The 12,354-nt window shown below is 43.4% G+C and overlaps 1 protein-coding gene across 10 annotated transcripts in view; it reads right to left on the reverse strand.

Annotated features, from left to right (window-relative positions):
- Window positions 1-2,711: 2,711 nt before the first annotated feature.
- Window positions 2,712-12,354, reverse strand: part of ppme1 (protein phosphatase methylesterase 1) — a 78,189-nt gene continuing 68,546 nt past the window's right edge. For 3 of the 10 annotated variants that reach the window (XM_038819196.1, XM_038819199.1, XM_038819204.1), the window contains 3 exons: window positions 8,186-8,250; window positions 7,638-7,705; window positions 2,712-5,600 (listed from right to left, as the gene is read on the reverse strand). In XM_038819196.1, the coding sequence (XP_038675124.1) occupies window positions 5,573-5,600; window positions 7,638-7,705; window positions 8,186-8,250 (161 nt within the window). In that variant the 3' untranslated portion in view covers window positions 2,712-5,572. Of the gene's footprint in view, window positions 5,623-7,632; window positions 7,706-8,185; window positions 8,251-12,354 lie in introns of all 10 variants that reach the window. The other 7 variants (XM_038819195.1, XM_038819198.1, XM_038819197.1 and 4 more) reach the window with 7 other exon arrangements.

Consider the following 12,354-nt stretch of genomic DNA (forward strand, 5'->3'; position numbering starts at 1 on the left):
TGGACAAATGCAGTCAGGTAAGGCCCGGGGCCGGACGGGTTCCCGGTGGAATTTTATAAAAAGTATGCGGATCTGGTGGGCCCCCTGTTGGTGCGAACCTTCAATGAGGCATGGGAGGAGGGGCTTTGCCCCCAACGATGTCGCGGGCACTGATCTCTCTGATCCTGAAGCGGGATAAGGACCCCTTGCAGTGTGGATCATACAGGCCTATCTCGCTCCTCAATGTTGACGCTAAGTTGCTGGCGAAGATCCTGGCCACCAGGATAGAGGACTGTGTGCCAGGGGTGATACATGAAGACCAGACAGGATTTGTCAAGGGACGGCAGCTCAACACGAATGTGCGGAGACTGCTAAATGTTATCATGATGCCGGCAGTGGAGGGGGAGGCGGAGATAGTGGTGGCGCTGGATGCAGAGAAAGCATTTGATAGAGTTGAGTGGGGGTAGCTGTGGGAGGTGCTGGAGCGGTTCGGATTTGGGGAGGGATTCATCAAATGGGTGAGGCTGCTCTACGCGGCTCCGATGGCGAGTGTAGTTACCAATGGAAGGAGATCGGAGTACTTTAGGCTCTACTGTGGGACCAGGCAGGGGTGCCCCCTGTCCCCCTTGCTCTTTGCACTGGCGATTGAACCTTTGGCTATGGCGTTGAGGGAGTCAGGGAGATGGAGGGGTCTGGTGCGGGGTGGGGAGGAACATCGGGTATCGCTGTATGCGGACGACCTGCTGTTGTATGTGGCGGACCCAGAAGGGGGTAATGCCGGGGGTGATGGAGCTGTTAGCGGAATTTGGGGCTTCTCGGGCTATAAGTTAAATTTAGGCACGAGCGAGGTATTTGTAGTACACCCGGGTGATCAGGAGGAGGGAATTGGGAGGCTCCCGTTTAAGAGGGCAGTGAAGAGTTTCAGATACCTGGGGGTGCAGGTGGCCAGGAGTTGGGGGACTCTCCATAAGCTTAATTTTACCAGGCTGGTGGAGCAGATGGAGGAGGAATTTAAAAGGTGGGACATGGTGACGCTATCGTTGGCGGGTAGAGTGCAGTCCGTCAAAATGACGGTTTTCCCGAGGTTCTTGTTCCTCTTCCAGTGTTTGCCCATCTTTATCCCTAGGGCCTTTTTAGAAGGGTGACCAGCAGCATCATGAGCTTTGTTTGGGCGCATGGGACCCCGAGGGTGAAGAGGGTCTTCTTGGAGCGGGGTAGAGATGGGGGGGGGAGGGGGCTGGCGTTACCCAATCTCTCGGGGTATTATTGGGCGGCCAATGTGTCGATGGTGCGCAAGTGGGTGATGGAGGGGGAGGGGGCAGCATGGAAACAGATGGAGAGGGCGTCCTGTGGAGATACAAGCCTGGGGGCCCTAGCAACGGCGCCGTGGCCGCTCCCTCCTACGAGGTATACCACGAGTCCGGTGGTGGCGGCTACCCTCAAGATTTGGGGGCAGTGGAGGCGACATAGGGGAGAAGTGGGGGGCTCGATGGAGGCTCCGTTAAGGGGGAACCATAGGTTTGTCCCGGGGAACATTGATGGGGAATTTCAGGGTTGGCACAGAGCGGGCATCAGACAGCTGAGGGCCCTGTTTATTGATGGGAGGTTTGCGAGCCTGGGGGAGTTGGAGGAGAAATTTGGGCTCCCCCCCGGGAAACATGTTCAGGTATCTGCAGGTAAAGGCTAGACGGCAGGTGGAGGGATTCCCTTCGCTTCCCGCGAGGGGGGTGAGTGACAGGGTGCTTTCGGGGGTCTGGGTCGGAGAGGGGAAGATATCTGATATCTACAAGATTATGCAGGAGGTGGAGAGGCGTCAGTAGAGGAGCTGAAAGCTAAGTGAGAGGGGGAACTGGGGGAACAGATCGAAGACGGGACATGGGCTGATGCCCTGGAGCGGGTTAATTCTTCCTCCTCGTGTGCGCGGCTTAGCCTCATCCAATTCAAGGTGCTGCACCGGGCCCATGTGACTGGGACGAGGATGAGTAGGTTCTTTGGGGGTGAAGACAGATGTGTCAGGTGCTCGGTGAGTCCAGCGAACCATGCCCATATGTTCTGGGCATGCCCGGCACTGGAGGAGTTCTGGAAGGGGGTGGCGAGGACGGTGTCGAGGGTGGTGGGATCCAGGGTCAAGCCAGGATGGGGACTCGCGATTTTTGGGGTGGGGGTGGAGCCGGGAGTGCAGGAGGCGAAAGAGGCCGGTGTGCTGGCCTTTGCGTCCCTAGTAGCCTGGAGAAGGATCTTGCTACAATGGAAGGATGCGAGGCCCCCAAGAGTGGAGACCTGGATCAATGACATGGCGGGTTTTATTAAGCTAGAGAAGGTAAAATGCGCCCAGAGAGGATCGGTACAAGGGTTCTTTAGGCGGTGGCAACCTTTCCTCGACTTTCTGGCTCAACGATAGGGTACGGGGACAGTAGCAGCAGCAACCCGGGGGGGGGGACAGGACGATGGCTGTTTGTTTATTTAATTTTAATTTATTCTTAAGTTCTCTTGTTGTTTATATGGGGTTGGGGGGGATGTGATACATACGTTGATACGGTCTGGGGGGTGTTATAGCTATTATGGGTTATTTTGTTGCATTTCATTGTTTGTCGTTATATTTTATATTTTCCGTAAAAAATTCCAATAAAAATTATTTTTTTTAAAAAGTCTTAATTGTTAGTGAACCATCCATAAATGAAGGAGTTAATCAGGTAGACCTGCAAAGCTTGAACAAAAGACCAGTCATCAAATTAAGCCAGCAGATATTTAATAACAGATTTGGGCTTTAGCCTGAAATCCTGCTACTGTGGATCCACAATGATGTTACAATAAAAATCTAACTTGCACCCAAACGTTACAAGCAAGGGTTAACAATAGTGCTTCAAAATAAAATATAAAAACTAAGCAACGAAAAAAATCCTCTCGGGCAGTTTGTTTTGGCAAGTCAAATAAAAAATGTACTGCATCAAAAATGGAGAAAATCCTGGAAATACTCAGCAGGTCAGGCAGCATCTGTGGTGAGAGAAACAACTGATGAAAGCCCACTGACCCGAAACATTAACTTTGGTTTGTTTCTTCCACTACAGATGCGGTCTGACTTCCTGAGTATTTCCAGCAGTTTCTGTTTTTAATTCAATTTTCCAACATCCACAGTAATTTGCTTTTGTCTGGAGAAAGCGGAATTCTGAAAAGCCTTTTTAAAAAAAAAAATACAACTTGCTTTTACAATTCGTAAACCACCATTTCCTCACAGAGGTCAGCCTGTTTATTAACTGTTGAATTTTCGATTCTAAAATATAATCTTTCCTTTCAATAAAAATATCATTTTGTACCATCGTTCAGCTGAAAACGAACTGGGGGAAAATTTTCTTCATTCACTATTAGTAAAGAAAACCCAATATGGTGAGCTTTATAACTTAGTAAACGTCTCAAAAGTTCAAAGTAAACTCAATGAATACAAACGGGCTCAGGTAAAGCCAAGTGAAGAGCTAATGAGAAATTATAACAGGATAAGTTCCACATTACCCACAGAGTAAAATATTTATGGACTAAAAGCAGAAAGGTCAGGCAGCCTCTGTGGGGAGAAAGAAAGGGAGAGAGTGTTAATGTTTCAGGCTAATTACTTTTCATCAGAATAAATATATTACATTAACTGCCAGACAAAATAATAGGTGAAAATCCTGGAATTATTTGAGAACTTATTAGCTCCTGGAGGAAGTCTCTGGATGAACGTACTAAAGTTGGTCAAGTGGCCTCTCTCAAACGTAAGTATTCTGATCTTATGACTAGTTGGCAAACCAGCTTTCTATTTTTACCATACAACTGGAGGAAAATATACCCCAAAAATAGGAGAAGAAACCGATTAGACATTAGAGCTTTAAATTGCACAAAAGCTACACGAGTGGAGGTCTGTTGTTACTCCTAATTAATGATAGGTGTTTAAGGACCCCTGGTGAGTATACAGACCACTGGGCAGTAAACCTGGAAAAACTGAAAGCACACCCGTATTTTTGCTAAACATGTAGGGTCATAAAATAGCCACTGGGGTTGCGATCAGTACATCCAAGCCCAATATCTGTTTTAGGCAAGTGCCCTGGACACTTCAAAGTCACAGCTTTGAATCTGCCACTTCTGCAATGGTGGAGGAAGAGAGAGGGAATGTTGGTGGGAACACTATATTTAGGCAGTGATTTCCTGTACCTGAACTCATCTCCCAATCCCTCATGCTGTATCACTGTTCCTTTCTTTGAATATTGCAAAAACAGATTGCCTATCATAATTATTCAGATATACCAGGACTCCAGACAGTTTCAGTAATCTCTCTATAAATGTAATTTCTTTTCCAATTGTTTTTTGTTACTCATTGCCATTCTCTGCAATAAGAAGTGGTCACAGTGAAGAACAAAATAATCGAAGATTGCAGTTATATATAAGTTCAACAAAAGAACACAGACCTGAAATGTTAACACTCTCCCTCCACAGATGCTACCTGTCTGCTGAGTATTTCCACCATTTTCTATTTGTATTTCAGATTTTCAGCATCCATAGTTTGCAGTTTTACTGCTTCTTTCATATTGATGTAAAGCAATTTTGCGCATTAAAGGCAGTTTCAGATCGCCTCCAGGCTTTGTTACACCACTTTAAGCTTCACATTAAGTGAAATATATATCCACTTCAGTATGAAGCTGGATTTAAAAAGTGCTCAGGCAAGTCTACTGGATCTACTAGACACTTTAGAAATATAGCATTGAGTTTTTTAAAACTGTGTGAAACTGGATGCTGCAGTTCCTTGCTCATAGAATTAATAATCACACATTCAGGGATCTTCTGGTGGGCAATAATCCGCATCACAGCTAGCAGCAGACCGCAGTATAATTTAACACTTTCTGCCAATGTCTTTCATCAGCAAATGTCTTAGAACAATAGTATATATGTCTGTAACTATAGTCCAAAACACTGATCTTTATTTATAGACAATTTGGATTACAGACTAAATAAAATAAAAACATTTTATTTTGTCACAAAGCAAATGCAAAATCTTTTGTTCGCCAATGGATAAGGCCAATAAAGTTTGATCCCAGAAGTCAGTTTAAATTAGGTTAAGTCTCAGTACATGTAGAAAGTTAAGAGTGTATTTTGATGGTAACAAATCCAACCACTTGATGTATTTGGTTGCGTTTTCCTGCGTATTTGTGCTCATTTTTCTCCTTTGACTTTTTTTTGTAAAGGACCACCTAACCCAGTTCTAAAACAGACCTAGATTTAACCACAAAAATGATTAGCATCACAAACACATTCAGTTCCAGAGCACATCTCAACTCCCAAGTAATCAGCACTTTACAAACACTCCCAGGTTCTAAAGCAGAACATGTGCAAGAAAAAGAATACACTTTGAGTAAGCAATCCCCTTTAATTGTTTTAATGTTTGAATCAGAAACAGGTTGCACTTTTCAGTCATTCTGTAGCGCCCACGTTTGCAGGTTCAATGAATTATGCAGGCTAACAATGGGTTGAAGTCGGCTTATGGAGTTCTGTCATTCAAGCTTCACTCAGATTAGGCAGATGACGATACACGGATACATCACAGTGGCCCCTGATGCAGCTTACACGGTCAAAGTAAAGTTTGAAGGCTGGTGGATCTATTAAAAATTGGGGTAAATGCTGAAATATAAAAAGTACATAAAATATGTAGAGAACTTGTTCAAGTTTACTGTTAGTAATAGAAGCAAACAGTGAATATTATTTTTGGTAGCATAAACTATCTATATACAGTGTATACTTGGTATAGTTCATTTTCATGGCCATCATTAGACTTTTAATTCCAGATTTTTATTGATTTCAAATTTCACCATCTGCAGTGGCGGGATTTGAACCTGGATCCCCAGAGCATTACTCTGGGTCTCTAGTCCAGTGACAATACCACTATGCCACTAGGGAATTCAGAGGCTGGGTCTTCAAAAGTGAAAGGTATGGTGTCCCTTGTAAGGGAGACAGACAATGAGATTGGTTGACTCTGTTTACTGCATCTGGGTGGGTTGTTGAGGAATCTGAGGGATCGGTCTTCGCCACATTTGCTATTTATTGTACAGTGTGTTGAGTTTGACCAGTTTTCTTGAAAATTCATGTGTACTTCATATTAATCCTGAATGTTAGAGTACAAGATAGATATTGTAAGTTGTTTTAACTTTTTGACCTTGCATAGCAATTTATTTTTGTTTGTTCAAAACCCATGATATCTTGTGGCTTTATTCTCTTAGCAAGTGTCTGGAATCTAAAACTTTGTCTACTTCAAACAAAAATACCGGTTCTTAACTAGATCAGACCAAACATTTGGGGGTGTCGTGCAGGATCATAATGCTACATTATTTAAAGCTTCACTAGATTGCCTCAGAGATCAGGTAGAAATTTCAGATAGCTTCATCTTCTGGCAGGTTTACTTTGGGAAAAAAACAAAATGTTAGCCAAATGTTCCCTTTTAAAAAATAAAAATCTTATTCTGGCTTTAGGACCATTTCAATATCAACTTGTAGATTTTTGAGCACTGCCAATGAGACTGTTTTACAGACTTAATTTGCAAAATTAGTTTAGTAACTTGTTGAACCCTTTTGGCTTACTCAATGCTCTACTGTAAGCATGTGCTATTTCTGTTCCTATAATGAAGGCCCCACCTCCTATTTTAGCACAAGGCTAAATCACTGGCTTTGAAAGCAGACCAAGGCAGGCCAGCTGCGCGGGTTCAAATCCCGTACCAGCCTCCCCGAACAGGCGCTGGAATATGACGACTAGGGGCTTCATTTGAAGCCTACTTGTGACAATAAGCATTTTCATTTCATTTCATTTCCTCAACCTTGCCCCTCGCCTGAAGTGTGGGAATCCTCAGGTTAAATCACCACCAGGCAGCTCACCCCCTCCAAGGGGAAAACAGACTATGGTAATCTGGGACTATGGTGACTTTACCTATTGGGTTGCAACAGTAAGTATTCTGTATCAAAAAAAAACTGTTTGATCCGTTCGAAGTGTTTAGTCCAGTCCATATAAAATTATCCACACACAGATCTATATATATGTGCAGGGAGAAAAGAAGATAGAAATAGAAAATTCAAAACAAATTGCTGCAGGGAACTGGAATTATTCAATTTAAATACGACTTCACAGTAGAACTGAACATATGCATGCACATACACACACATGTATTTTCAGTAAGATGCATATACAAACCAAAGGTCATGGTTAACAATGTTTTTATACAGTTTTTTAAACCTGATTCTAGAAAAAAAATAGCAGCAATGGTAAAAATGCAGTGTAGATTCTGTGCAATATAATATAGATGAGAAGATATTGTAATGACCAAAAGCTGAGGCCTTGATATAAACACTATTGTAGAAGTTAGGGGGACGACCTTGTAGAGATTTTCAAGATTATGAACGGTGATGATAAAATAACTGGTAGATAAAATCATAAAAAAGAATTAAAAAGGAAAAATTAAAAGTAGAATGCTTTGCACAGATGTTGATTGTTGAAGAGGAATTGCAATTTCTTTGAAATATGGAACATAGAGAGAATGGAGACAGGAGAGTAGGATTAGATTAGGTGACTCAAGTGAATAAAAATACCAGTACAGGCTTGATAATCTATTATTCTAACATCTCATGCAGTTTCCAAAACAGATACCTTACGTTTGGATTTCACCCTTTGATTCTGTAAACTTATTGCGAATCATGAACGTTGCAACTGCCTCTGCCACCTAGAGAAAAATTTAAAGTTGCTATAAAATTGATTGAAAAATAAATAAAAATTAGAAATGTCCTCTGGATATGACAATCACATTCAACTACTGCATCAGAATCTAAACTTCTAAAATCTAAAAGCAATTTGAAGAAATTGAGCAAATTTCACCTACAGCCCGAGATTATTTAAAACTTTACACAACTAAAGACCAGGAAATACACAACAGGTCTCAGTTCTGAGGAAGGCCTTTCACCTGAAAGGCCTCACTCCTCTTTGCCGATGCCAACAGCATTTTTTGTTTTTATTTCATGCTTCTTATTCTTTTCCTTATTAAGCCAGCAAGGCCTCAAAGCACTCCTTTATTGTTTGTAATATTACTGGTTATTTTCAAGCTTAATTCTGACTCTACAAATTTCAGGTTCAGAAGTAGTGCAAATTTGAATACCACTTAAATCAAACAGATTCTCTCTCCTAGAGGAAAAAGTTCCATGCTTACTTTGTCTGGGGCATCTTCATGTACAGCATGGCCACATTGTGGAAGAACTTGCATTTGAAATTTTCCTAAAATATATATATAGGAATCATAATCATATTAGTGAACTCAGCATTGTCAATTGAAAAGTTAAAAAAAAAATTGCAACAGCTTTTTTCTGCATCCAGAAACTTCAAAACCCCAGAATATCATTTCATGCTTCTGCTCTTTTCCCCCTCTCAAAGGAATTGTGATTATATTTTGATCAAGTCTTTCATTGAGTGAAATTGCAAGTCAATATCAAAAGTAATTGATGATGGAACGAGCTAGGTATACTGTTTACCCAGTCTCAAAATTACCAGGCAAACGCAGAATGAGAAGTCACATTGTTACTTAAATTAAAACTTGCCAAGGCTGAACAATGTAAACTAGCTCAACACAGGAGAAGTTATTGGTGAAAAGAAGAGACATATCGAAGTTTTCCATCTTGCACTCATCAGGACATTTCGCAAGAATACCAGTATAAGGGGAAAATGACAGGTTATACTGTATGAAAAGAGAATGCTCATTGGTTGGCAAGTAGCCTCTCGGAGGCATTGCCATGGAGAATGCACCAGATGATGGTGAACGACATATAACTGCATATTTAAATCTGCAGTGGTGTGTGATAATTTTCTTGTATGTCTTAGTGGGCTCCATCCAGCTCACAAATTCACCTTTGAAATGGAGCATCCATTCTTGAAAAGAACTCCCCTTCCTTGACGTACTGGTTGAGAAATCTGCAAGTTGGTTTTCTACCACGGTTTACCGCAAGCCTACCTTCACTGGTCAATATGCGCATTGCGATTCTTACAGTTCCACATGCTAAACGATTGGTCTTATTGGCAACCTTGCGAATAGGGCCCAAGATATTTGCTCACCTTGGAACCTCAATGCTGAAATAGGACATGTCAAAGGAATCCTGCGGGACAATGGCTGCACTGCTCAAATTATTTTGTGCTGTGTAACACACAAACTCATGAACGGCCCCAAGGCCATCACTTTCAGCCCTGAAAAGTGCCCAGTCTACCTCAGAGTACGCTACCTCAAAAATTTGAGCAAGAGGTGAAGCTAGCTGTTTCACGCTGTTCCTCTGCAGTAGCGTATGTGTGGTATTTATGACTGACTATCCAAAAAGACGTTCTGCCGATCATACTAATGAGAAATGCAACATATGAATTTCAGTGCCAGTGATGCTGGATATGTAGGTTACGTGCCTCAAAGACTGGCCGATCATAGCAAACAGCATGCCCCAGCCACTGTTCACAACGAGCAAAGTACAGACAGTACGCAACCGGCCCTTGGAAAACTCAAAACACAGTGTTCAACATTGGATGTGATTCTGTGGCTAGACAGCATTTGCTAAATAATCCTCAGCCTACTAAGAATTACGCTGACAACCAATTAAAGATTGCCAGTTGGGCTCACAGTGTGGGGCATTCACATATACTGCAAGTTAAATACATTAATACACAAGGTCCTGTTCTTTTCATACAGAAAGAATCTGTACACACATTGCGTCTGTTTCAACCGCAACAAAATAAGTGACAGCCATTCACTGACTCTTTCCCTAGAGCCATGCCGTGACCAATCGGGGTGAAATTGTCTGGCTTAAATTCAAAACAATGCTTGGCAGTTATCTGTCAGTCACCATCAACTGGTGCATTCTCCATGGCAACACTTCTACCAATCACGATCCATCAGCCATCAGCATTCCCTTATGGAGTACAAATTGTTTCCCCCCGATACTGGTATTCTTGCAAAATTCTCTGATGAGTACAAGACAAAAAACTTGTCTCTTTTTTTCAGTTATACTCAAATCCTGTACAGGTCGAGAATCCCTCATCTGAAACTCCGAATTCAAAAAACTCTGAAATCCGCACTTTTTTTCCCCAAGCGCGACGTGACGGCACGAGTGGTTCTTGGAAGGTTCCTGGGCGGCCTGTTTTGGTGCCATAACATCAGCCTGTTTTCAGCAGCCATCATAGCCAGATGTTAGTACATTATACTGTCGAAAATGCTTGCAGGTACCACTATGGGTAATAGTGAAAAAAAAGACGCATTTGTGCTCATCTATAAACACAGAAATTTAAGTTATTACAAAAACCTGTCCCCAAGTGTGAGGCATCTTACAGAGGAGTATGGTGTCGAAATGACCACCATCTATGATCTGAGTCATCAAAAGGGCAAACTTAAAGTTTTATGCTGAAAAACACGTGCAGAAGCTAATGAAAAATAGAAAAACATTGCACAAGGCAAAAAATGAAGATCTTGATCGTGTATTGAAAGAGTAGATTTGTCAGCGCGAAGTAAACATCTGCCACTTAACGGTATGGTTATCATGACACAAGCAAAGATCTATCATGGCAAACTTAAAATTGAAAGCAACTGTGAATATTCAGCAGGCTGGTTCCAGAAATTTAAGAAAGGACAGGGGGCTGGATTCTCCGCAGCCCCGAGTCGAAATCAAGCTTGGCGCAGGAGCGGAGAATCACGCTTGGCGCAGGAGCGGAGAATCACATTTCACGGTGAAATTGGGCCCGGCGCCGGTCAGGCAATTCTCCGGGCAACAAAAATTTGCGCATTCGCGTAGTATGGAGTCTGCATGTTCTTCCCGTTTCTGTGTGGGTTTCCTCCAGGTGCTCTGGTTTCGTCCCACAGTCCAAAGACGTGAGGGTTAGGTGGATTGGCTATGATAAATTGCCCTTAGTGATCAAAAAGGTTATGAGGGGTTATTGGGTTACGGGGATAGGGTGGAAGTGAGGGCTTAAGTGGGTCGGTGCAGACTTTACTGGCCGAATGGTCTCCTTCTGCACTGTATGTTCTATGTACTCCACGCGGCTGGGAAGTCATAGCCAGAGGCTCGCCCGGTGATCCTCCGCTCCCAATTGGCCCAGTTCCCGACGGCACGGAACTAACATGGTATTGCCGGTCAGGATACTCACGTGGCGGCTGTGGCCTCAGTCCTGTTGGGGGGGAAATCGGACACGGGGGGGGGGTGTCTTATGTGTGGCCGTGGAGTGCTTGTGCGCAGTGGGATGCAAGGGCGCGTGGCCAATCGGGAGAGGGGGCTACATTTCCCAGCAGCTTCTATGGTCCCGAGTCCGCAATGGTGCTTGGCGCGGCCGCTGGAGGCTGCCGCCGTACGCATGTGCGGACTTGAAACCAGAAGTGCGGGGGCAGCAGCTAAAGCTGCATGAAGCACTCCGGGTCCATGCAAGCCCCCTGAAGGTGAGTGAATTAGCTTGCATTTCTTGGAGGAAACTCGGGAATGCAACGCCAGCGTTTTTACGCCGGCGTGGGGACATAGCCCCATTTTGGGAAAATCCAACCCACGACATTAGATTTTTAAAGATCAGCTTCTGTTGATCACGACGCAGCAGAGAATTTCATTGATGAGTTAGCCAAGATCATCACTGATGGAAAGCTAACGCCAGAACAAATTTACAATGCTGATGAGGCATCGTCATTTTGGCATTATTGTCCCAGGAAGACACAGACTACAGCTGATGAGAATGCCCCTGCAGGTGTTAAGAATGCCACAGACAGGATGACTGTGCTGGGATGTGCTAATGCAGCAAGCACGCACAAGTGTAAACTTGGTGTGATAGGCAAGAGCATGCGCCCTCGCTGTTTTAAAGGAAGGAATACCTTACTGGTCCATTATTACTCAAACAAGAGGGCATGGATCACCAGGGACATCTTTTCTGATTGGTTTCACAAACATTTTGTGCCAGCAGCTCGTGCCCACTGCAGGGAAGCTGGACTGGATTTTGACTGCAAAATTTTGTTATTCCTTGACAAATGTTCTGCACATCCCCCAGCTGAACTTCTTGTTAAGAATAATGTTTATGTTATCTACTTCCCCCAAATGTGACTTCATTAATTCAGCCATGTGACCAAGATATCCTTAGCTCAATGAAGAGTAAATATAAAGACTATTCCTTGAACAGCAAGTTGGCAGCAGAGAAGAGAGGTGTGGGTGTGAAGATGCCATATATGCCGCTGCTAACTCATAGAACACCGTAGATAAAGACACCCTTGTGCATGACTGGCACAACATATGGCCTGTGACTATGTTTAATGATAATGATGAACAAAGTGATGAGTTTCAAGGATTCTGTATGACAAGTGAGGAAAAGATGATATCGGAC

Source organism: Scyliorhinus canicula, chromosome 14 (assembly GCF_902713615.1).
Source record: "Scyliorhinus canicula chromosome 14, sScyCan1.1, whole genome shotgun sequence".
NCBI lineage: Eukaryota > Metazoa > Chordata > Chondrichthyes > Carcharhiniformes > Scyliorhinidae > Scyliorhinus > Scyliorhinus canicula.